This window comes from Raphanus sativus, chromosome 9 (genome assembly GCF_000801105.2).
Source record: "Raphanus sativus cultivar WK10039 chromosome 9, ASM80110v3, whole genome shotgun sequence".
NCBI classification, from domain to species: Eukaryota; Viridiplantae; Streptophyta; class Magnoliopsida; order Brassicales; family Brassicaceae; genus Raphanus; species Raphanus sativus.
In genome coordinates, this window is record NC_079519.1 from 18,121,676 (window position 1) to 18,148,972 (window position 27,297).

At 35.8% G+C, this 27,297-nt stretch overlaps 3 protein-coding genes across 5 annotated transcripts; 2 read left to right on the forward strand and 1 right to left on the reverse strand.

The window, feature by feature from the left end:
• Positions 1-493: 493 nt before the first annotated feature.
• LOC108824859 (uncharacterized) lies at positions 494-1,825 on the forward strand. The gene is made up of 3 exons (XM_018598233.1): positions 494-736; positions 864-1,658; positions 1,745-1,825. Exons 1-3 carry the CDS (start codon positions 494-496, stop codon positions 1,823-1,825), a joined length of 1,119 nt encoding a protein of 372 aa, XP_018453735.1.
• A 457-nt stretch (positions 1,826-2,282) lies between these two features.
• LOC108824860 (uncharacterized) lies at positions 2,283-2,949 on the reverse strand. Its single transcript, XM_018598234.1, has 3 exons — positions 2,806-2,949; positions 2,446-2,705; positions 2,283-2,298 (listed from the first exon to the last, which is right to left on the reverse strand). Exons 1-3 carry the CDS (start codon positions 2,947-2,949, stop codon positions 2,283-2,285), a joined length of 420 nt encoding a protein of 139 aa, XP_018453736.1.
• A 5,783-nt stretch (positions 2,950-8,732) lies between these two features.
• Positions 8,733-13,604, forward strand: LOC108829933 (uncharacterized). 3 transcript variants are annotated; one of them, XM_018603532.2, is made up of 12 exons: positions 8,733-9,140; positions 9,208-9,326; positions 9,402-9,846; positions 9,926-10,038; positions 10,125-10,830; positions 10,941-11,085; positions 11,162-11,316; positions 11,411-11,599; positions 11,676-11,903; positions 12,102-12,426; positions 12,663-12,846; positions 12,943-13,604. In XM_018603532.2, exons 1-12 carry the CDS (start codon positions 8,961-8,963, stop codon positions 13,394-13,396), a joined length of 3,243 nt encoding a protein of 1,080 aa, XP_018459034.2. In that variant the 5' UTR covers positions 8,733-8,960; the 3' UTR covers positions 13,397-13,604. The 3 variants fall into 3 exon arrangements, with proteins under 3 accessions (XP_018459034.2, XP_018459035.2, XP_018459037.2); XM_018603533.2 differs by having other exon boundaries at positions 11,165-11,316; XM_018603535.2 differs by having other exon boundaries at positions 11,198-11,316.
• Positions 13,605-27,297: the final 13,693 nt, after the last annotated feature.

The window sequence follows — 27,297 nt, forward strand, 5'->3', positions numbered from 1 at the left end:
AAATCATCACCTTCGGTTATGGTGCTCGAATGTGTTGGTCTGACATTCACTTGGCGAGTTTATGCGGTGCTAGTCAAGGGTTCGAATATATATGAGGTCCGTAAGATCGGTGGTGAGCATTGTTGTAGTGTTGATGAGCGAGCTGGGTACCAAAGACAGGCGACATCAAGCGTCATTGGAGGGTTGTTAAGGAAACAGTTCAATGGAACAGGTGCGGGTCCGCGCCCCGGTGATATCAAATAGGTCTTGAGGGGGGATCATGCTGTCAACATCTCGTATTGGAAAGCTTGGCGTTCACGTGAGCTGGCGGTGGACATAGCCAAGGGGTCGTGTGGTGCTTTGTACAAGAGCCTTCCCAACTATTTACAAAGGCTGTTTGAAGCTAATCCAGGGACCATTACCCAGTTACATACATAATATGTGGAAGAGTTGGGGGTACCGCTTCAAGTATATGTTCGTTGCTTTGGGGGCGTGCATGAAGGGTTTTCAATATATGCGGAAGGTTGTGGTCGTGGATGCCACACATTTGAGAGGGAAGTACGCGGGTTGTCTCTTGACTGCTTCCGCGCAAGATGAGAACTATCAGATCTTTCCCCTAGCCTTTGCTATAGTCGATGGGGAAAATTATAAGTCGTGGGAGTGGTTTTTTCATAAGTTATTGTCGTTCCTGCCTGACAATGACAGTGTGGTGTTCGTTTCAGACAGACATGCCTCGATTTACCAAGGATTGAGCAAGGTATGATGTCTATGATTGTTGTCCAACTATTTTGATAAATGTACGTCTAAGACTAGAGATATACGTAAATTTCTTATGATGTCCGGTTAATTTAATGTTTGTTCATGTGTTTGTGACGACCTTGCAGGTGTATCCACTCGCTGGGAATTGTGCATGCATCATCCACCTAAAGAGGAACATCAAGACTCTTTTTAAAGAGCGACAGCTGGGTTACCTCGTCTCTAAGGCAGCGAGGGCTTTTAGGATGGGGGAGTTTTACACAACCTTGACTGAGATTAGGTCGATCAACCAACGGTGTGCTGACTACCTCGTTGACATAGGTCTCCAGAATCGGACTAGATCCCACTTCCTAGGGGACCGCCTCAACATCATAACGAGTAATCTGGCCGAATCTTGGAATTCGGTGCTTCGGGATGCAAGGGAGTACCCTGTTATACCATTGGTGGAGTTCATAAGAAAGAAGCTGGTTAGCTGGTTCACCTCGAGACGTGATGTTGTGAAGGACGTGGATGCGGGTTTGACACCAAAGGTTAACAGTTTACTAGCTGCGAGCTTTGAAATATGTGGCGGATACGATGTAAGGAAGCTGGATAACGATGAGTATGAGGTCCAGGATCTGAAAGGAGCATCGTTTGTCGTCAGTTTGACAGATAGGTCATGCTCGTGCTTTGAGTTTCAGAAGCTAAGTATCCCATGTTCTCATGCGATTGCGGCTGTTTTGAAAGCAAACGTAAAGGTGGAGGGGCTGGTTGGCGATGTTTACACTATCGAATATGCTGAGCATGTTTTACCGCCTGTTGAACTGAACACCAGTAATCAGTTGGCTGATGATATAGCTGCGATTTCTCTGCATCCACCAGTTACCCGACGCCCTCCGGGTAGGCCAAGGAAGAAGAGGTTTTTCTCTCGTGGTGAAGTTAAGGTATACGATCCATATATGCTCAAAAAGAAAATTAAAGAAGAAAAACATCTTGAAAACCTTACTAACGCAAATGCTATTGCATGCAGATGAAGAAAACACACATAAGGTACTGTAGCCGGTGCAAGGGGAATGGGCATAACCGTGCTACATGCAAACAAGCAGTATAAAAAGTACTTGTGAGTCAAAAGGGGGGTTGTTGTACGAGGGGAGTTGTATGCATCATCTGGTGGTTGCCTTGGGCTTCGATACACATGTTGGTTTGCTTTTCTGTTATGAGTACTCGGTAAAAATAAGTGTGTAAGTCCTTGGTTGTGGATGTGGTGTCTGTATGAATTTGTATTGTAATCATAAATAAAGCATTCCGCCCCTGTTTTTAAATCTGTGTTTAACTACTAACATGTGATTTGTGCAGCTAAGCTATTAATTATAAGGCTAAGACAAAATATATATGTCTTTTGTCTGAGAACTTGTCCGAACAGTTTTATCCTCGTCATGCATGTATTAGCCAGCTACCTAGAAGCTTATGTGGTTACGTGTACTAAAAACCAGCTATTTGGGAACTTATGTGGTCACGTGTACTAATGACCATATATCTTGTAAATCGAAAGTTCGTGGAATAAGTTACTAGGAAATAGATATACTGAGACATACAAGCATAGTTGAGTGAAAAAGGGATCTACCGAAACGGTTGCATAAGTGGAAGCATTATATTACAAATGATAGCACATGTTTAGTTCTTGCATATGAACTAGCGAACCAAAGTTTCAAACAAAAAAGACCGAGAAACCTTCCGCTAAGGCTTGTACTTGGTTCGCTGTCATCGTCATTTTGGCTGTTGGGGCTAGAGTAGACTTCGTTGGGACGGTCTTCCTCCGCACGACGATAATTCTCGATCTCTAAGCGAAGCGTGGCTACGGGTTTGTTTAGCCGTTTAATCTCTAGATTTTTCTTCCTAATTTTGTCACGAGTTTCTATCAGAGATCTTTTCAGCCACCCCTTGATTTCTTCTGCATCGTACCATTCGAAGAAGTTGCAGGCATCTTCCTCCTGCAAAAGTGCACAGCAAAAAGGGACATCACTGAAATTCTACAGATCTGTAGATTTAAGGCGGAGTTGGAAAAAAAAGACTGAAAAAGTATACACACACCTGATATCGATCGCAACCCATGAACAACCAGTCTGGGTTCTTGTCAGTCCACGACTTCTTGATCGACGTGGGACGGCTGCAGTGACAACACTTGTGGGAATGAGGACGATTTGATCTATGGGTTGTGAGTGAATGAGCTTCCATGACTTCAGTGAACTAGATCTAAAAAGCGTTGGGCTCATATATAAATGTCGATAGAAACAAGGTGTGTTGTCTAGATGTATGATACGTGGCAGTCATACGTTGAGAGTGTAGAAGGTTCTGATGGTAAATACAACACAGACTGAAAAAATAGTCGGCTAAGTTGATAGATTAGGTATGTTTGTTAGAAGATTACAGATACCAAAAGCGTGCAAGATGTTTGCTTTACTAGACGATAAGCAAAAGTGATTGTATCCGTCCTAATGAAGTTATGACTGATATGTCAAATGAAACATGCGTCCTAATGAAGTAGTGTCACAGAATGCATAGAAAAACACATGGAAAAGAAAAGTGTTTATAGTACATGACCAATGAAAACCCCAGCTACTTAGATTGACCATGTGTTTTCTTCGTAGATCATCACAGTCAGCCTCTTAGCCTCTTGGTCCAGCACCTCGAGGGTCATATATTTGCATGCCTCTAGGCCAGCAACAGCGTGGGCTTGCATCAGTAGAGCGGTCATCACACCAGAATCCGTGGATTTGAGGTTTTTGAGGGATTGTTCTTGGCCTCTCAATGGTCAGCGCCCTTAGCTCCCTTGGACACATGTTCCTGCCGGCTTGTTTGAGTAGATAAGGGAACATCTGGGAAATTGGAGTCATTTCTTTCGTCATAGCCGAGTCATTCCTGAGGGAAGCGTTGTAGTCAAGTACAGTCATGGTCCATGTAGTGGAGTCCACGCAAAGGCCAGCCCAATAGTTCCTGTCGAAGTTGAATGGTAGGTAGAAACGTGAAGACAAGAAAAGTTGTGCCTCGGGGTCGCCAAGGAAATCTACAGCATTAGGAGTGAAGACAAATTTGTCTTTCCTGATGCATTTGATGAATCTTGAGTAGTTCTTTGAGAGTATAGATACAAACTTCGTGTTGAGGAAGAAACATCTGTTAGAGGTGTTTGGCAGTTACGAGTGATGACCTGAGAGTGGTGCATATGTACATCCACTATCTGCAAAAACACATTACGCACAGAAAAAAAGGAATTCTAGAGAAAGAAGAGCAAGTGGTGCCGATGTCTCGAAACACTGCTTATCCATATACCTTGGACGAGAGTTCCCTGCCCCTCCCAGCAATGTCTTGAATATCTTTGTTGGTGACTGTAATGCCATCTACTGTGATAGACCGGAGAATAACATGTGTAATACTTATGTTAGGTTCAAGTTAGCCACATACATGATTTATTGTTTGGAATGGTCAGCTAATTTGATCGGTGGCCGGATAAATATACATGTGTCTGGCCAAATGTATACGTGTGCCAAGAGACTTACTTTGTCGTCTTCAGAATATCGAGCAACTTGCTGAACTTCAAAAGAAATTCTGTAGTGGTGTCTTTATTGATTGCGCCCAGTTCTGCCTCACGGAACCTATTTAGAATGAGCTTGTCGCAGTGGTACACGGCAACCAGTGACTTCGTAACTGCCTTCAGACGGGTGCTTTTCCTAATTGGTATGGTGGCGTCTATCTGATCTGCTTCTGGAACAGGCGGCGGTGCTTTGTCATCAATGTGGGGCTCCACTTCTTCTGAGGACATACGTTTGTCTTCGGACTCGGCTTCTGACGGCTGCCATCCTGCGTCAGTCCAAGAGAGAAGGATGGCTGAGAAGTATAAAAAATATGGCTAATAAGTATTTACTTACAAAAGATTCATCCACGTCCACGTTTTGCTTGTCGTCATGGCTTTCAACATTGACGTTGTCTTCCGGCGGTGTCTTTTGGGTGATGTTTGTGTCCTCACTGATCATATCCGTTTCGCCACGGATCGCGGAGGGTGGCCGGACGGGTGTGGCGTTCTCAGTGCCTGGTCCATACATTACAGAGAGTAGGTTGGAGGTTTGAGCCTAAAATCAACTGCAAATAGCTCAAAAATGAATAAAAAATTCATAATATTGCGTATACGTCTGCATTAGTGTCCCAGTGAGACTCTGATATACCATAGTTTTACCCATTTTTACCCATGTTATATAAGTGTTTTATATACTATTTATTATGTATTGGAGTCTATTTAGAGTATTTACAGGTTCATGGACGATTTGGAAATATATGGTGATTTTGGTGCTTTTTGGAGTCTTTCGAAGTGCAGAACTGCACAGACGCTTCAGATATTTAGCTCTCAATGGAGATAGAGATTTAAGTTAGCTTTCCAATGCCACCGGTTTGAGATCAATTCAACGGTTAGATCCGAAGTTATGCCCGCTTTACTGAAGAGTGGTCAGTCTGCTTCGCGAGAGAAGGCTGCCGAAAAGAGGATTGTATGTCGATCGATGCAGCACACTGCATGTCGATCGACAGGGACATCAGAATGTGGGCTGAGTATATTTCATGACCGACTGAAGCCCATGAGTCACCACAAAGTTACCAAAATACCCTTGACGACCAGAAACCCTATTTATGTTATTTCTAAGTCATTGTTGACGGCTACGCTTTAGACGCTCTTTACGCTTTCATTGTTTTTCTTAGGAGAGAAGGGAGGAACTCCTTGAGAGTCTTCGTGGAACTCCTTTGCTTTTGGCTTTATATTATCTATTGCATTTTCATCTATATATCTATGATTTCTGTGACAACTATCATGTCTGAATAGATCCACCTGTTAGGTTTAGAGTTCAGATAGGTTTGTGGAATTAGCTCCAAACTATACTTGCTAAGTTGTGATATTCATCAAATGGATTGTACCATATGCTTGTTCTAGATTAGCTAACTAGAACATAGATCACTAGGATCTCTGATTATCTTGAATTATCCATTTGAACTTGCTTGTCTCCCGTTGAGAAGAGCGACAACTCCTCTTTGAGACCTTGTGTTCATATTCGGCTTGCGCCTAGGCATATCTGGAAGTCGTCGATCGATATCCCGACAGGTGAATCGATCGGCGCTGCGAAAGGTGTATCGCTCGATATCTCAAAAGGATATCGATCGACTCTTTTTCTGCGCCAACATTACGACAGTTGAGGCCAGAGATCTAGATTATTTGACCAGTGATACTTCACTTGAGTTAAGCGGCTGAGATCTATAGTATCATGCAAGCAACTTGTTAAGGCATTTATAGAAATTATAATCCCCAATACCTGAATAGAAGCCCTAGATCTAGCTACCATCCTTCCATCAAACAGCTCCTTGCCAAGTTGAACAATTATATTGTTCATCTTGTTTACTGTTTTATTTCATTTACTGCTTTACCATATTTATTTACTGCTTTATAAACTATTAGCCTAGCTTAATCTCATAACTATTAGATCTAGTGTGTGCCTTAGCTCCTTGTGGATTCGATCCCTAAGTACTATAACTTGACCTCTTTTGATGAGAGTAATTCACTCCTTAGGGTAATTTGAGTGATATCAGACTCCAAGACATTCGCTACTACACGGTCTATGTATGTTGTATCATCTGCTGGCGTCATAGGGTTACACTGACTCGTAGTTTGCTGGATATAGCAGTCGGTTGCGGGGTCATCGACAGCTGGGTTGACTTCCCCTGAGCGAGGGTGATCCTGGGCTGATAAAGAAGCAATATAATCGAGTATTGTCTTCTAACTGTTCTGAAAGACAAGCAGTTGGGCCGAGTGATCGGAGATGTGTTTTTTCACAAAGTCTTGCAACTGAACAAGTGATCCACGTAGATCATCTACTTTGCCTTCCACCCTCACCAAATCGCCTTTGATCTGAGCTGCTACAAGTGAGGCAATGTGCTCTGCATCGCCAGCCGCTTGTGTGTGTGTGTGTGTGGGGGGGGGGGGGTTTGTACCGTTTGGCAAGGGGTTTTACTCTTCCTTTTCTTCTTTGCTAGAGTTTCAGCCTCTGCCTCCTGTCTCATACGTTCTACATCAGCATTTGTCGCCCTCCCTATGAACATATTTTTTGCGAAGCTAGCGCCGTCTCTGATGAGGCTAACCATTTTATCTACGCTGACATCATCTTCGTCCTCGAAATAACACAGCTCATCTTCGTCAATGTCGAAGCCAGTGTCCGGTGGGATAATCGGAGTCACACGAACCTGCAAAATCAATCGTCAGCTCAGGGCTAAAGGGGATAAAATTATATACGAACAACATCCTTTTTAGCAGGCTACCTATATGGTGGTATGGTTAATAACTTTGTTATCCGGATACGTGAGATAACATAAACATCAACCAAGTGAAAAACCGGAGGAAGTGTTTCATGAGTGGGAGACGCTTACATTGTCTGCAGTATCCAACGTCCTTGCGTGAGCTGGTTTTATACCATTATTGGGTGGGGGGAATGCAAAGTCGCCATCGTCGTCACCCGCAGCATCCGTCGAAGAATCTTGACTGATATCTTCGGCTAGAGCTGGAACGGCTTTTGTCATGACCATCTACAATGCCTGCACGTAGCCTTGCAGAGCGATTGTGTTCTGAGACAAAGCTACCTCATCTCTCTCTTTTATGCTATTCATGAGCATTTCGAAAGATACACGGCCCCACGGGTACAAGAAGAACTCATCAAGGTCCCTGATTTTTTCTGCGTGTTCGACTAGAATTTTGAGGACGTGGGTGGTAGGCAGTAGCACATTTGCGAGTATAGCAAGACAAGCATACTTTATCCTTGTGTCACGGTCGGTGATAGTCTTGCGCTTGAGCATCCTGATAACAGATGTTGTGGTTACCTCCTTCAGCATGCCGAAAATTGTTGTGTAGTAGGGCTGTTCAGTGATCATATTCTTCAGCTCTTTCTGCGGTTGTTTCGGGTATTTCCCACACGGAAGACCTGTGACGATGGCGAATTCTCTTAGTGAGAACCTTATTGTGTTCTCAGCAAACAGGAACCAAGCTTCGTATTTCTTGCGGACTTTCAACTGCCTCGAAAGCATGTATCAGCTAGACGAGCAGAGTATGGCGTCTTATCGGCTAACTCTATGAACCTTCCAAACGGTGATCTTTTTAAGATCTCGATTTCATATGTTTCGAGTGAATCTAGTATGTGGCCAAGTGCGCCGGGTTTGTGGTATGGTGACACTCTTAATCCGACGGGTTTATGGCCCAGAGCGAAAAATCTTCTTGGTAAATCGTTGGTCTCCGACATGACTGACTACACCACAAGTCAAATATCTAAAAAAAAGGGAAAAACAGGAAAACATGAAGTGGATTGGAGAAAGGAATGAATAATCGATTGAGAAAAGAAAATCCATAAGATGTATGCTAACTTACGATTGTTTCTAGATGAAAGAAACGACAGGCCGTCTGGTTATGTTCGCAGTGGAGACGAGAGAGTCGTACTATGCATTGAAATTGGATTACGAACCGGGTGGAAATCGATGATTTCTATTGTGGCTGGGAACTGTTTCAGATAAACTTGAAGATGGTTATCGAAGATGTTTCCAGAGAAATATCTATGAGAGGGGAACGGGTAGAGAAGAGAGGGGGCGAGTAATTAAAACAAAAATAATGGGGGACGGTTTCTATTGGATGCATGTAATCGGTTATTGTGCTTCTTCCGACAAGCTATTTCACGCGAGATATATGTATATAGAGTATTTGTATAGTAGTAATGACGATAAAGTATAGTTAAGAATAGGAGTATAAAGATCAATAAAAAAAACACATCATCGAAAACTTTCGCTTTCCATCCGTGCAAAATAAGCAGTTATGTTTGTATATGGGTGTCAATTTCTCTTTTTTTAAAAAAAGACATACAGTTCCAATGTGTTTTCTCGGTTATAGCCCGGAAGCCCATAACGGGAACAACGTAGATTATGTGGACCCACAGAGCTATAGATGAGAAAATTCAGGTCATTTCCAGAAATTACGGGTTCCTCCTCCTTATGCCAAACTGCTCTCATCCTCTTCTTCTTCAAAACCAACAATTCGAAAAAACAACCTAACGCGTCCGTCGTCTTCCACACTGAACAGCTTTCGTTTTTCCAATAAAAGTTTCCTTTTTTTCCTTTCAATTATCACACTTTTATATAACAGAGATTAGCGATCTGCAATCGCGTTTGTGAGATATCAAATGACAGAACCAGAAAGATTAGGAGGAGGAATCTCCCTGAGTTTTCCTGCGAACGAAGATGATACCTCATCTCCAAAGACTCTTCCCCGGAGGCTCCGCCGCCGTCTTCTCGAGCCGAAAAGCCCCGTCTCCGCCGAAGAGATCGATTCCAAACTCAGAGATGCTGATCTCCGTCGTCAGGTATAATAAATTCACGATAGCCGAGAGAGAATTTCCTTACATCTTTTTGTTGTTTGTTTGTTTGCAGCATTACTATGAATCATTGTCGAGCAAGGCACGACCCAAGACGAGAAGCCCGAGATCGGCTCCTATAGAGGAGCTTAGCCAAAGACTCGAATCAAAGCTTAATGCTGCTGAACAAAAGAGGTATAAAAAAAGAGATTATTTTTTTTATTTAATGTCAAGGATTCTCCTCAATATAATTAATAATGCTTCATTCAGGTTAAGCATTCTGGAGAAGGATTTGGCTCGTTTAGCGAAGCTAGATGAAGCAAGACAAGCTGCGAAGAACGGGCTTGTGCAGAGAGTTGAGAAGCAGCGTGATGAGTTGGAGACAAAGGTTGAAGAAAAGGTTCAGAAAGCTGAGAAGAATAGGATGCTTCTGTTTAAGGCCATGGCGCAAAGGCGAGCGGCTAAGAGACAGCGTGCTGCACAGAGCTTGATGCAGCGAGCGATTCTGGACAATAGGTACAAGGAGAGCGTGCGTGCCGCTATTTATCAGAAACGAGCAGCTGCTGAGAGTAAACGGATGGGGATTCTTGAAGCGGAGAGGAGAAGAGCCAACACGAGGTTGAGACAGGTTTTTGGAGCTGCTAGTTCTGTGCAGAGTCAAAAGGAAGCTGAGAGAAGGAAAATGAAGGATCGTTTAGAAGAACGTCTCCAAAGGGTATATGCTTAAAGTTTCAACCTCTTATCATTTTTTTCTTTTGCCATGATTTGTCATCGTTTGTTTTGGCATTTGTTAGGCAAAGAAGCTGAAAGCGCAGTATCTGAGGCGCAGGAGAGGCGTTTTCAGTGCACGTCAGAGATCAGAAACAATGCGAAAGAAGCAAGAGCATCTTGTGAGGATGCTAGAAAGGTTTGTTTTTGTCCTTTGAAAGCCTCTAAGATGATGTTTCACTGTTTTAGTTTTGATGGTCTGATTGTCGTTTTAAATAATCTCAGGTGCTGGAGGAGATTTGCAAAGTACAAGAAATCTACTATTGTCTTGGCTAGAGCCTATCGGGATCTGAGGATTGATGCAAAGTCGATTGAGTCAGTGCCGTTTGAGCAGTTGGCCATTCAGATGAACTCTGTTGCTGTGATTCGAACAGTGAAAGAGCTGCTTGATCGTTTGGAGATCCGACTCACTCTATCTCAGGGATCTACTGTGAAGAATATTGACCATCTTCTTAAGCATATCTTTCCACCAGCTCGAAGAGGAAACTCGCCTAGTTCTGTGAGTCAAAGCGAGCAAAGGTCACCCAATTTCAAGAAGATGGGACATGAGAAACTCAAAAAGATTGCGAGATACCCAGCTAGAATATTTCTTTGTGCCTACATGATCAAACAACATCCAGATGCAACTTTTAGAGCAAGAGGTGAACATGAAATTGCGTTGGTGGATTCTGCAACCTTTCTTATTCGAGAGTTTGAATTGTTGGTGAAGATTATGTTGGAAGGACCGGGCGACAATGCATCTCTGTTAACCCCAGGTCCAAAAAAGTTCAGATCTCAGTTAGAAGCATTTGATAAAACTTGGTGCTCTTACCTGGAAGGATTTGTAGTTTGGAAGATTAACGATGCTAAGCTCTTAGAAAACGAGTTAGTCGGAACTCAAAAGCCAGAGCCGTCCGAGGGGTTCAAACACACTTCTTTAAATCAGAGGCCGGTATGTTCTGTTGTTCTTCTTTCCGTTTACCTTAACAAGATTCTGTCTACATGAACCACTGAAGGTCGGAAGCTTGATAGGGAGAATGACCCTTCTTTTTTGTTTTTCAGCTGAAGGTATCGTCTCCAACTGTTCGAGCCATACTCACTAAAACTGATGGTGGTGGAGCAGGAGAATCTAAAGCACCTGAAGATTCGCTTCGTCAATCTTCATCTTCTCCTGGATCATCAAGTTCTACTCCGTCTTTGAACTCTGGTAGTATTAACAATCAGTAACCTTTAAAAGCTCACAGATTATACAACATGTCTTCATCTGACACGACCTTTTCTAGCAGGAACTGAGGCTGTTTTTCCTCCAAATGTGACAGGTTTAGATGCAACGTTGGCTAGTGAGAACGAAGTAATAGTAAATGAAATTGTCCACGAAAATAGCAGTACTTTTGCTGATAGCTTCGATGCTGGCACGGGGGATTCAAGCAACCTTCAGGTATGTATATATTAGCTCTATAGATCTGTTATACATATGCACTAGTATTATTTCGTCAGCTGGACTCATATTTCTCACTTTCTCGATATCTTAGGTGAAGGTTAAGGAGACAATGGAAAAAGCCTTCTGGGATGGCGTCATGGAGTCCATGAAACAGTCCCAGCCAGATTTTAGCTGGGTTATTAAACTCATGAACGAAGTTAGAGATGAACTCTGTGAGATATCTCCCAAAGATTGGAGACAAGAGATTGTTCAAACTATCGATACAGATGTGCTGTCACAGGTGCTTATTACTGCAGCCTTAAGTCAACTCTTGCTACAACAAATACTTATATGTATGTTTTCGTGGCATGATTTAGTTACTGGCTGCGGGAAATGTCGACATGGGTTATCTTGGAAATATTCTAGAGTTCTCCCTTGGAATTTTACTGAAACTCTCGGCTCCAGCTAACGAAGAGGAAATCAGGAGTACGCACCATAAATTAATGACAGAACTTGGAGAGATAGTTCCAACTGAAGACCAGTCGAATTCATCGTATGCAGTTTTGATGGTCAAGGGACTACGCTTTGTTTTGCAGCAGATCCAGGTATGCCAATTTTATTTACCCACTTTTGTGGACGTAATAGTTAATTATTTCTTAGCTCTCTGCATAGCATGTAGTTTGTAATAGTAAGTTGCATATAACCATTAACCACCATATGAGCACTAAAAAACGCGAAAAGAAACACATGGTGGTGTCTAATTTGTTAATACATTTTTCATGTGATATGTCCTCTTACTACAGATTCTGAAGAAGGAAATCAGCAAATCTCGTTTGAAACTCTTGGAGCCACTTCTCAAAGGACCTGCTGGTCTGGAATATCTGAAGAAGTCATTTTCCAGTCGGTATGGTTCCCCAGACCAAGCTGCTTCCTCTCTGCCGTTGACAAAGCGTTGGCTTTTTAGTGTTCGTGGAGAGGCGGAGAAGGAGTGGGATGAACATAAAGATGCCCTTTCTGCTGTCACAAATAATAACCCTGGATCATCAGGCCTCCCTTCAACCACCATGCGAACTGGGGGCAATGTCCCCTCTGTTTCAAAAGTCAATGCCCCTTTGTCGCCATTTCCAGGTTTGATCTCAATCTATCAACTTACTCATCTTTAATAGTATTCTTGTTAAGAACCCAGTTCAGCGTAACTCAAACCAAGTTGTACATTTCACCTGTAGACCCCAAGCTTGTTTCCCAAATTAATGGATATATTTAATCTTAACAAGCTCTCAGTATTGTACGTGGCTGTTGAAGGGTTCTAAGCTCTGTACTCATTTGTTGATATATGTGCATACGCTGGTAATGTTCTATTGCAGGTATTGAACTGTCAGAGTGCAAAGGAGAAACTGTGGATCTTCTTGTTCGTCTTGGCCTCTTGAAAATGGTGAGCGAAATTGGTGGTCTTACTTTAGAAACTATCCCCGAAACATTTCAACTCAACCTCACCAGATTGAGAGCTATTCAATCCCAAATCCAGAAAGTCATTCTTGTCTCCATCAGGTCAGTAGTGACAAAACTTACCTCTTGATAGCCTCTGTCATTAACAATGACAAGAGTATAATCTCTTTTGTTATCTGCTCTGTGTCTTTCTTTTAGTGTGTTGATCCTTCAGCAAACACTTGCAAGCCCTAACGCATCTGACGTGGAGACCATTACATGGACCTGCATTAACCGACTCTACGAGATGTTAGATGCGAAAGCCGATGCGGGTCTTTCAGAAATCATGGAAACATTCTCCGAGCTTCTTGAGTCTGACGATGCAGAGACAAAGAAACAAGTGATTGCAAATATGCTTGTGAAAAGCTTACAAGCTGGAGACCCAGTGTTCACACGTGTGTCACAGACCATATACCTAGCGACACGAGCCGCGGTTATGGCGGGTAACAACACGAAGAGAAAGCAGTTGGTGGAGACAATGCTAAGAAGAATCGGAGCAGCTTCTCTCTCGGACAAGGTTGTAGAGGTTTCAGACATTCTGGTTCTTGTGGCGAACGTTTCGCGTAGTGTTCATGGATTCTGGTATGAGGAATTGCTGAAGAAACCGAATTGATATTTGAAGATTGTGAACGGTTTGGTGTGTTTATGGTTTGATCAAGACTTAAGTGTTTGTAGACGAAAGTGAGAATACCACGTTTGTATTTACTGAATACTATTAACATTGGAACATAAATTATAGCCTCTGGTATTTGTGTAGTATACGCAGGAAGACATAATATGTTTACAATATTTTAACTTTTGAATAATACTTAAGATAACTATACTATTATTTGAGAAATCTATACTAGTATTTATGCAATGATTATGCTTATTTGTGCTCTGCATAGTTTTAGGTAAATTTTTTTATTCATTATGTTTTTATTAGTTTTTTCCTAAAACATTGTTTTGTTAATTTAAATAAATAATTTGCTGATTTGTCATGTTTTCCATAGTTTTAAATAATTTTGTTTATTTGTTATGATTTTAGGCTGAGTCATTAATTTAATTAAATAAGTTTAACTAAACTGATTAAAGTTATTATATCTTAATAAATAATTATATAATTCATTATTTAATTGATTACAAATTAATATCATAAATATATCAGAAAAATAAATAGAAAACGTATTAGAAAAACAGATAATTTCATGTATTTGTGTTGTGCTTATCTACATTTTTATTTCTCATTTGTTAGTTTTTATAAGTAGTATTATATATACACATCTATAATAATTATATTTATCATTATACTAAAATATTAAAAATAGTTTTATGTACAAAAATATTCATATATTTTGTAAACGTGATATGCCATGGCATATTTGTTTTCAAAATATTAAATTTTGACGAAGTATATGAGCAATAACAATAAATTTAATTTACATTTTTTTGTTAACATGGTTTTTGTGATATTTTATTTTTATTTTTATTATTCAGTTGCAAAAATAACGTTTACTTGTTATTTGAGCTGAAAAGGTTAAGATTTATTTAATTTTAGTTTTCTGAATTTCTTTTTAGAATTATATTTTTAAAATATCTGCCTCCAAAACAAATAATTTCAGAATATTAAAATTTTTATTAAAGCAAGTAACTTATATTTATAAAAAAATAACTCTAATTATTTTTAATTTTTTCTAGATTTTCACAGAATTATGACTTTTTTGAATTAATTTTTCTTTTAAAAGACTACTATGTAAGGAAAAATGTGATTCTATATTTTTATAAGAACTGTATTTTCCAAAATAATTTGTTTTAGTTATAGTTATAAAATTTTGAAAGTTAAAAAACCAATTTGAAAATAACAAACTATGATTTATAACAAAGAAATACTATTGTATAGGAAAATAGCAATTTCTATTTAAACTAAAAAAATATAGATTAACTATAACTTATTTTTCTTTACTATAGCCTTTAGAAATGAAAATAACAACATATATGAACTGTTCTTATCTTATATATGTCATATTCATGCTTTGTTTGTTAACATAGTCTGTTTGAGAGTTCATTCATTTATTATGTGAGGTATTTGACAATATAATTTTACATATATCAATATTTTTATTTACTTTAGTTGATATAATATGTTAAACTGGGTTTGGTTTATCTTGTGCTTTTGATTTTTTTGGGGGTTTTGTAGGTTAAGAAAATATGAATCTATGCACAAATGAAATATTTCAAGGTAATATATAATAATAAAGATGCACGCGAGTGGATTTCATATTTAAGATCTGAATATAAAACCACTGATAAAATAGTTTTGCCGGTTTGTTTGTTTGATGTCCATATAGTTTAGGACATTTATATATAGATATTTTATATATATATAGTTTTAAAAATGTTTCTGCTGCATTTTAATAACAGGTAAATTATGATATGAAATATCAACAAAATATAGAAATAACTATTTTATGAAATATTATCATAAGATTAGGATATTTACCTATTAAAATTTTAATATTTATATAGTTTATAACAGGTTAGTCATCAAAGTGCCCTTGTTATTTACAGATAAATATTAAATTGATAATAATATGATCATGATCAAAGAGATGCTAGCTATGAATCACACTAAAGTTTAATGATCAATTATTTTATTTTATATATTATTAGAAATCACCCAAAAACGTATCACTAAATATAGTTAATAATAATAAAAAAGATTGGTCTTTTTTTCTATAGTTGATATATCCAAAGATAAAATACTATCTAATCTATTAAAACTCAAGTACAAATTAGAAATAACTCTAAATTTTCCTCAATAATTACATATCTATGTCATTGGATTAATTTTTTATTTTTAATAAAAATCAAAATAAAACCAAACTGTTTAGACATTAATTTTCATGGAGCTAGTATAGGAAACTATTATTCTCGCAGTATTTACCAAACTATTAATTCACAAACCATTTAACACATTTATACCAAAATAATAGAATTGTTCACTAATCCAATCCAACTTAACTTCATGAAACTATTTTTCTCGACAGTATTTACCAAACTTCATGATTAGTTGGTTTTCACCCTTATAAAAATTAACACCAAATGTCCACCCACGTAACTCTTCTTCTTTCACAAATATATGTTTTGCATTTTAAGAATATTTATCAAATTTATTATTCTTTATGTGTGTTTAAAGCACTAAATAGATATACTACTCAAATTTTAGGTTACCCATATTATAAAAACACCCCTCCACACATTCTTCAAAATCATAACCAATGATTTTATTGTTACGAAATTTTGCTATTTATTTAAAATCATAAATAACAAACATAATCATCAGGTTTTTATGACAAAAAATATTTAAGAATATTCCATATTTATTAAAAACTCAATCATTTGTTAGTTAAATCATAATCTTTCTATATATTTGGACTAAACCATTTTCAATAATCTATGCTATCTTTTTTTTGACAACTCTATGCTATCAATATTCTAAATGAAACCATATACGATAAATTTAGCATTTAGATAGTATTTTCTATAATCTAGCTAAACAAAAAATATTATATTCACGGTAGTATCATTAATACTATTGATTGATGCAGACGACTAAATTTAGGAACCATAGACCTCAACTATTTCGACTGATTCATTACATATATTATGACATTTATACAAAAAATACTTATAAAAACGTAAAAGCAAATATCCGTGAGGTCTCATGGATCAACCACAACATATATGTTTAACTTATAAATATATGAATATCATTTATATAAAAAAAATAACTTGCAAATTGAAAATAAATACCCGCTCGGGCCAGCGGATCAAGCTCTAGTTTAACTTAAGTTAAAAGTGACTAATCAATAAAGTATATTTTAGCATCACTAAAAGTATTTGTATTTAAGAATTGTCCAAAATTTGCTTACATACAAACTTGAAAGTTTATATAAAGTCTAGAATCTATGGTAAAATTTCAAAATAATAAAGGTAAGCATGTATAAAATTTTACCGCTTCATAAAATGTTTTTACATTTGTTAACTATGTCACAAAATTCAATGTACTCAATTATGGCAAGTAGTCCGGAATTATCCGGTTTACACGGAGTGTAATGACTTTGAACTTTACCATAGTAAATGATGGGGAACCTTGAACCACTACGAAAGATAGCTTCGGATATGAAAAGTCTAGGTGTGTAAGAGATGAACGCAATCTAATAGACTGAGTTTGAACTTAATGAGGTTGATGATGGTAGAAAAGGTTAAGTCATCAATGCCTAAAACAGAAAATGTGAAGGAATTTGTAGAGTAGATTTAAGGAGTGTTTATAGTCGAGCTGGTTGTGATTCTGATGTAGCGGAAGCTTCTAGGGATAGAATTAGATCCGTTTATTCCAAGAATACACGAATTTAGGGTTTGTGAATACTCTTCACAGTGCTTAATTAAAAGCTCTTAGGGGATTGTGAATACTCTTCACAGTGGTTTATAAAAACCTCTTCTGGAAAACTCCTTTTATTAAATCATCATAAACTGAATACAACCATAGAGTCTAAAAGACTATATATAAGAAAGCCATAAAACCCTAAAATATTAAGATAATTATCAAAACCCTTAATTAAATAAATAATAATATATTTGGAAATATTCCAAATATTTATATGCATCATTCTCTCCGGGTTGGAGAAGATTCGTCCTCGAATCTTGATCGTAGTCTTCGAATCCAAAACGTTTTCCAATAAAAACTCTTCCTCGAATCTTCAATATCATGTTTTGCACGAGTTTTGCACGGATCTGTTTGTAACTTGAATCTTCATAAATCCGTTTTTGCACAAATTTTGCACGCATCAGATTATCAAGATTCTTCACAAAATCTTCATAAATATTATTTCGCCCTAATTTTGCACGGCTCCGATTTTCAAAGGATCCGTCTTTGAAAACAAAATCAATAACTTGAACATCATCTTCATACACGTCATAGATCGGATTACCATAGATCTCTCGATAGATCTCATGGTTCTCTTCTCTCTCAACAAAAGGACTTTCGCCCCGGATAGGATAGATGCTAATACTCACCATAACATCCAGAATCGTTCTTCGATTGAGAAACCAAAGAGACGCGGCTCTGATACCAACTGATGTAGCGGAAGCTTCTAGGGATAGAACTAGATCCGTTTATTCCAAGAATACACGAATTTAGGGTTTGTGAATACTTTTCACAGTGCTTAATTAAAAGCTCTTAGGGGGTTGTGAATACTCTTCACAGTGGTTTATAAAAACCTCTTCTGGAAAACTCCTTTTATTAAATCATCATAAACTGAATACAACCATAGAGTCTAAAAGACTATATATAAGAAAGCCATAAAACCCTAAAATATTAAGATAATTATCAAAACCCTTAATTAAATAAATAATAATATATTTGGAAATATTCCAAATATTTATCTGCATCAGATTCGAATGTAGGAAGTTTTATAAATGGTAAGTTAACTATGAAAATGTTTCAGTGGTCCCGGCCAATGCATGATCATGTAACTCACATTCCTAGTCTGAGTGTAAAGTTAAAAACCTTGGGGATGGAGGTGCATGAGCAATATTTGGTTCAACTCATCATGAACTCTATATACCTCTTGATTTTAGTCAGTTTCAGGTATATTACAATACTAGTAAAGATAATCGTGATTTTTCAAGAGGAGAAGAGATCAAATAAGATGAAAGATCAAGTTGTTAACCTCGTAGGTTTTGGAAGTTCCAGTAGCCAAAAAAAACAAAAAAAAAAGAATCCCAAGTAGAAAGGACAAACGAATAACAAGCCTTTCTTGAAAGGACTCAAAAGTTAAATTCGAAAGGAAATGAAGTGTTTCTTCTGCAAAAGAAATTGAGACTCTTCAAGTATGATTGTCCTACAAGAAAGAGTTGTTTTGATAAGAAAGTAAACATAAAATTTTGTTTGTTATGAAAGGAAACTTGTTGAAATGTCTAGTATTATTTGGTGGTTAAAAGTAGAGGCATTAAGCGTAGAAGATCTAATGAGAGTTATGTTTTCTTTTGGTTTCAAAGACTATATCACATTTCCAAGTAAAGAATTACGAGGTTGATAAAGAATTTAATTCTTCCTCAGTTGAATTTTAGCGACCTAGATATATGCATAGACTATATTAAGGTAAAGTAGATTAAACATACTTTAAACGATACAACAACAAGAAGCACTCATCTTCTTCAGATAGTACACATCGTATATATGGCCCTTTCGATGCTCTTTCATGGAGCGTGAAAACTATTTCATCACCTTTATTGATGATTACTCATGGTATGGATATACTTATTTATTGCATGAAAAGTCTAATTCTGTAGATGTCCTAGAGCTATTCATTGATGAACTGGAAAGAAAGTTAGATAGAAAAGTAAAAGTAGTGAGATCTGATAAAGATAGCGAGTTCCGATAAAGGTAGTGATTTCCATGGAAAAATTAATGAAACTAGACAATGTCTAGGTCCATTTTCCAAGTTACTTGAAAGTAAAAGTATTCGTCTGAAATACACAATGCCTGGTATTCGTCGCAAGAATGGTGTCGCGGAAAGGCGGAACCATACTTTGATTGAGATGGTTAGGAGCATGTTAAATAATTTCTCTTTACCCCTTTCTTTGTGGATATATGCATTAAAGACTGCAATGTATGTTCTGAACCGGGTTCCTTGCAAGGCAGTTCCTAAGATACCTCATGAACTGTAGATATGAAGGGAAACCTAGTTTAAGGCATCACGTGTATGGGGTTTCCGAACAGAAGTAAGACTATATAATCCAAATGAAAATAAAGTTGATCTTCTTACAATGGATTTTTATTGGCTATCCTAAAAAAAGGAATATCAAAGGGGTAACAAATTTTATTGTTCTAACCATAGTACGAGAGTAGTTTAATCGGGTAATGGTAGGTTAATGGTTAAACTAGTGGGAGCGGTGAACTGTGAATGATGAACATTAATGAAATTTGGGTTGAAGCTCCTTCACCTGAAGACCTGAGTAGTTGTTTCTACACAATAGAAATATATATTTGATGAATATGTCACAATTCAAGTAGAGAATAGTGAACCACAAGTAGCTTTAAAGATATCGTAAAGGGAAAGAAGATTTGGCATATCAAATGACTATGTGGTTGCTATAGAAAGTGCATGACTTAAAAGTGATAATTCTAAAGAAGGTTTGATGCCGCAAAAGAAAAAATAAAATCTATGGGTGATAACAAAATTTGGTACTTAGTAGAGTTGACTGATGGTTTCAGAGGGTCTTTAAAACCAAACACAACTCGAAAGTTAACATTGAAATATACAAGGCTCACATTGTTGTTAATGGTTTCACCCAAAAATGCGGGCATTAACTATAAACAGACCTTCTTTCCATTTTCAAAGAAGAATTCTCTTATAATTCTTTTGGGTTTGGTAGGCCATTATGATCTTGAGTTTCATCAGATGAATGTTTAATCGCCTTTCTTAATGGAGAGCTTGAGGAGGAAGTATATATGGACTAACCTGGAGCTTTTTTGACCGCATGAAAATAAAATAAGGCATGGAAGCTGAAAAAATCAATAAATGGACTAAACTAAGCTTCCATACAATAATATTTAAAGTTTAATGATACCATTATGTCATATACTTTTTATAGAGATGATTGTTGACGATGATCTATATTAAGGTTAGTGGGAGCATATTTGTGATGTTAGTCTCATATGTTGATATTTAGCTTGATTCAAATGATCTGGACTTGTTACATGATGTAAAGAATTATCTCTTTAAGAATTTTGAAATGAAGATATGGAGATGAATCTTATGTGATCGGAAAAGAAATCTTTGTTATAGATCAAAAGGAATGATGAGTTTGTCTCAGAAATGATCTATCAGTAAGATCTTAGAGAATATATAATAGTGAAAAAGTGCTCCATAGGAATAAACTCTATTTTAGAACGGAGAAGTTTAGTAAAGTATAATGTCTTAAGAATAAATTGGAGTGTAAAAAATATATAAAGAATTCTTTATGCATTGGTGGTTGGGAGTTTGAACTATATCGGACATGTATTCAGCTACTTGATATCAGTTTTGATATTAGAAAGTTGGATCGATATGAATGTAATCCCATAATGTTTTAAGAAGCACAATTTTCCACGAATAGAATCATAGGGAGAATGTTTCAAAAGAAAAGATATATATACATATATTTCATTGGACAATTGTTTGTGGGAGCACACTATTTTCTACAAATAGTATTCTTTGGCTGGTTGCTTGTGGGGACCAATATTTTGGCTTTCATTAGACTATTAGACCATTTTTCTTAAGTTATTATCCACAAAAACTTTAATCAAACGATATCATATCACATCATTCGTATGATATAAGTGATCGCTCTCCCACCGTATCGATTTGGAGCAAATCGCTCAAAAACTCGGAGGCACAACGAAAAGTCAATTTTTTTCTGAATTCTGAGCTTAGAATCATGTATCACAATGAAAATCTGACATAACTGAGCAGGAATCGTTAAAAAACATAAGTAAAAGAGGGGAAATCGTGAAAAAAAAAACAGAGAGGCGGCTATTAGGGCAGGCGCATCAGTAAACCCTTTGTGGGGTTCATAAATTTAATTTTTTATTATTTTTTTTTTATTTTTTTGTTTGTTTTGAGAAAAAAAGTAGGTGGACCAATCGTGGACGAGACACGCGGCGAGACGGGTTCATCAGTAAGATACGCAGCGAGACAGGTTCATAAATATGCGAATAGTTTAATATTTTTTTCTCTCGATATCCGTGTGAACTTCTACTAAAAGTCTTCAATGCGTATGGTCTTAGGGTTTTCAGTCGCAGAGGTTGAAGAAGAAACGAAGCTAATTTGGTAATTTTACGCTCATTAATAACAAATGAGCAAAAATCAATAAAAAATACATACTCTACACTCGAACCCATGATCACTGTGTTTTACTTGAGAGGACTAACCACTAGACCATGCAAACTCATTTGCAATAATGTCACATATAACTTATATATATCATAACATTTTTAAAATCGTAAAATTAATCTCCGATTAATCATCGATTAATCTCCGATTTTTTCATTAATTGCTAGATCCAATCCGAGCGCACGGATAATGCCTAGCAAGTTTCCGAACATGGGATATAACAAACTTTTGAACTTTGGCTAAAACTTTCCACAAATAGTACAAAAAGGTCAAACAGACATATCGCGTCGAGATCACAAACAATGACATAAAGAGACGCATATATTTACACCGATGGTAGAAAGTCAAGTGTTCAATAGTGTTCACATTTGAAATTTATATGAAGGAAACAACAACGCATATCCACCGCTTCCGTTTCGTGACAAAGGTTATCATAAACAGAATTTGTAATTGTATCTATATTATTAAAACTGAATATTATTAAAACTGAAATACAATTAGATTTGTTTGAAAATATAGATAACAATTTTAAAAAGATATTTGTTTGGAAACTTAGACAACAATTTAAAAAATAAGTTTATTTAGAAACATAAAAAAAACTTTTAAAAAATGTTTTGCTTAGATATATGAATAGCAGTATAAAAATATATAATATTATTTGGAAACATATATAACATCATATTAGGAAAAAAATGAATTATGTTATTAGGAAAAATTGTAAATCTATAATATTACGAGAAACTATTTATTTAGGTCAACTTTAAAATATATGAAATGAGCTAATCTAGTTATCTAAAAATATTATTTTTCTAAAATAACAATAACATAAAATTTAAACTTTATATATATATTAAATCAAAATAATAATTTAAATTTAATTTATATCAAAAATTGATTTAAAATATACATATATTCAAAATTTTATTTTTACTAAAATATTTTCCAATAGTCACTATTAAACAATATTTTCAATATATATAAGAAAAATACAATACAAAATCAAATTTTATATACCAATTTAAATTATTATTTTTATATTTCACATTAAGTTTTTAAAATATAACATATGTGACTATTTATATGATAGTACGTATAAAATACTATTAATTATATATTTGCTTTGTTTTTAAAGGAAAAAAATAGACTGTGAATTAGGGGTGGGCGTTCGGGTACCTTCGGGTTCTGTTTGAGTTTGTTTGGATTTCGGGTCTCTGAGATCAAATATTTCATTCCCATTCAGATATTTGTAAATTTTGGTTCGAATTCGATTTGGATCTTTGCGGGCGTTTTTTTTCTTTTTTTTCATCGATCTTTGCGGGTTTGTTTGGGTTCGGATAACCTATTTAAATTAATTTTTAAATTCATTATATACTTTAAATTTCTCAAAATATATAAACAAAATAATATATTACATATAAATTTGAATAACATATGTCAGAATACCTAAACTTAACATATAAATTGGTTTGATTTAAATACTTGGATAGAGAATCAATAATTATTTAAAATATTTTTGGTGTTCTGAGATACTTTAACTATTTTAGATATTAACATTTGACTATTATATATATTTTTCAATTATTTAAACCAAGTGAAAAGTACCATATACATATTCTGGATGTTTTTATATAAATTAAATCTAAAAATAATATATATAAGTATATAAATCTATTCGAATACATTCAGGTATCCGAAATACTTCGATTCATATCAGATTTGGTTTCAGTTCTCTAAATATCAAAAATTTGATATTTAATCAATTTGGATTCAGGTTTGATATTTCTTTTTGGGTTTTTTGTCCAACTCTACGCCCGTGCAGATCAAAATCTAGTTAGTATTAGGCTAATAGCCTTTGTTCAACCAAAAATGGAAGAAGGAAAAGGTTGATGTGGAAAATTTTATCAGCCTTTGTTGAATTATAGTTTATGTTTGTGCAATATGTCGTGTCACAAAACAAAACGATCTACGAACAAGTTTCTGAAAAAAAAAACATAAAAATTGATGGGTTATTTGGAATGTTTGGGTTTAGATCTAAAATTTCAGATCCAGCGAATCCGAGATATAAGAAATTTTGAAAGTAGATATCTTTATCAGGGTAATATATTACATAATATTTTTTCTAAATCAAACTCAGCTTATAATAACGCACTAGGATAAGATCTGCGACTTGCGGAAGATGAGTTTATATAAAAGTTATTTATAAAATATTGCATAGAAAACTTAAATATATACATTCAACCGAATTAATATTTTTGGCCATATAAAACATTTTTGTTAATTATGTAATTTGTTTTCTAATGAAATACCTCATTTTTCTTAAAGCGTTTTGGTTCTTTGATGAAAGTTCTGTTCGGTTTCAGTTCGATTATTTGGGGTTTTGGTTCGGTTTACATCTGTTTAGGTATTTAGAAAGTTTTAGTTTGGTTATTTGGGTTTTTGTTTGGGTTTGAGTAACAAAGCTGGGACCGACTTATATCCATGGTAATTTTGGATCCCTTTTGATTTCAGTTTATCGATTAATTCAGGTTTAAAAATTTTAAAAAAGAATTGAGGGATTGACAGGAGAGAAGGAAGTAATGATAAAATCTATTGTACTGGTCTTCCCGACATATGTTATCTCCAGTTTCTTGATTCCATTAGATATTGTGATAAACTTGCAAGGGCCATGGCACGCTTGTGGGCGACCTTGAAATTTCCTAAGAAGGGGGGGGGGGGGGAGGGGGGGTTCACTGGGTCAGTTTGGAGAAACTATGCAGTCCAAAATATGGATGTGGCCTTGGAAATTATATGATCCGCAAGTTTAATCTTTAATTGTTGGGAAAATAGTTGTGGAAGCTTATACAATTCTCAATCTCTTTTAGCTGGGGGGGGGGGGGGGTTCACTGGGTCAGTTGGGAGAAACTATGCAGTCCAAAATATGGATGCGGCTTTGGAAATTATATGATCCGTAAGTTTAATCTTTAATTTTTGGGAAAATAGTTGTGGAAGCTTATACAATTCTCAATCTCTTTTAGCTAGGGTGTTTCGTGGAATGTATTACAAACTTAACTCGCCTTTCCTGTCAAGTCCTTTGGTCAATCCATCTCATATATGGACGAGTATTTCAGTTGCAAAGCCATTACTCGCCTTGAGAATCAAGAAAAAAGTGAATCTACCTCTGAGACTAAATATTAGGAATATCTTTGGATTCCAACAACCCCTGTGAGGCCAGCCCGGGAAAATGTTCATGTTGTTCACCCCACATTGACAGTAAGCTAGTTTACCCACAGAGAGACTAAAAGATCGAATGTGGAGAAGCTAGAGACCTTGATGGTACTAGCGGTTGTGTAATTGATACATAGATTGGTTGTGAGAAAATCTAGACAGCAAGATACTTTTTTTTGAAGTTAAACAAAGAATGGTTAGTCCACATTTAAATCTAGATATGGGGTGGAAGGAATATCTTAAATGTTGATACCGAGATCTTTTATTCGCAGCCCAATACGACTCAGCTTCAAATTTTTTTTTTGGAAAATTAATACTACTCAGAAGATACGACTTAATTCATTATCCAACTTGGTCTTTTTCACCAAAAATATATTATCGAAAAATTCCCGCCAAATTCTAAAAACAAGGGAACAAAGATGTGGAACATATTGTGTATCATTGTTAGATGTTTCTCTTTATGGCCCTCTCGCAAAAGTTTCATCATGGTGGAAACCTCCATGCTTAACCGATTGTCTTGAGCCAATAGTAAAAAGTAAGAATCCAGTGAAAGGATCTAAACACGTTTTTTTTTTACTTTAGAAGTCAATTCTATTACTCAAACTAGAGGTGCTTTGTGAATCCAAAAAAAAAAACATAATCACCGACGACTATTATATATAAAAAGTTCTTGCAATCTTAACTAATGAATCTATTGATTTGTTTTGTGATCCAGGAAAGCAATCTGTTGTGAAATCTTGGAATTCTATTTTTAGGATTCCTGATTTCTTATATTCGGTGAATAAGCTTGACCATGATGCTAGATCTTCGGTCATCGATACCACGTCTTTGCAGTATGTTACAAAGTGCAACAGGTTAAGTAGTGTAACATGATTTCCATTGTCCATAAAAGTGCCTCCACGTCTTTATAAAGAGAATATAGTCATCTTCTTTGATTTCTTATGCCCAAAATTTGGGTTTACCTAATGAATCTTCTTAAACCAATACTAGATCTTGACCCGCGCGACCGCACAGATATTAATTTTCACTTTTAGTTTTGATTTATTTATACAAAATAGTATATTTATAATATTTGATCGTTTTATATTAACTAAGTTAAGGGTGGATATTTGGGTACCCACTCGAATTCGGTTAAAATCTATTCGGGTTTAAGATTTTTGAGTTTAAAGATTCTAGCTTTGTTCGTGTATTTATAAATTTTTGTTCCGGTTTGATTCGGATCTTTGCGGGTTTGATAACCCGTTTAAACTATTTTTAAATTTTCAAAATTTATATATCTTTAAATATCCCTAAATCTAAAAATAAAAATAATATAACATGTAAATTTGAGTAATGTAAGCCAAAGTACCTAAATTAAAAATTTAAAATATGTTTAACTTGAATATTTGGATGGAGAATAAATATATATTTTAAGTATTTTTGGTGTTTTGATAATTGTTTATCTACTTTACATGTTAACTTTTGACTATTTTTTATATTTCAAATATTTTAAACAACTTTCAAATAGCTTATATCTTGGATATTAACTCTAAAAATAGCTAACATATTGAACTATATAAATATGATTTAAATACATTCGAATATCCGAAATATTTCATTCAGATCAGGTTTAGTTATGGTTCTCTAGATACTAAAATGGTAAATCCGTTTGGATATTATCTAGTTTCGGTTCAAATTTGGTAATATTTTTCAATCAGATTCGTTAAATAAAAAATGTTGATATTATAATTTCTATGAATTGTTTGTCCAATAAAAATGTAATTTTTTTAATTTGACATTGATTTAGTGGAGAAGTTAATGAAGTGTATTTAATTCAAATTTAATTTTGGAAAACACATTAATATAAGTGAAAAAAATAAAGCATTAAAATATGAAGTATTATTTAATTCTGTATTTAATTTTGGAAAACATATTAGCTAAAGTGAAAAAGACAAGCATAAAAATAGGAAGCTTAATTAATACTACAGTGGCATGAAGTGTAAATAAAAGTGAAAACTAAGAGGTATTTTTAAATGGACACTTTTCTTTTAATAAGATAGATACCGCGTGTCCTAAGTCCAAGATCCATCGAATATACTTATATTCTGCAAGCTTATAATATACATATATTCTGTAGGCTTACGGCTTGTGTAGCTATTAGGGGTGGGCACTTCGGTTATTTTATCGGTTCGGTTCGGGTTCGGTTCGGTTTGGTTAATTTGGTTCAATGATTTATCCAACCAAAGTAAACTATAGTTAGTTCGGTTTGGATAGGTTTCGGTTCGGTTTGAACTCAGTTCGGTTTGAATTCGATTAGGTTTTAAAACACAAAAGCATGGTCATAAAATCATCGTGTTGACGACTGTAAAAAACGAAATTATGTTGACTAAATCCAATATAAAACCAAAAAAAA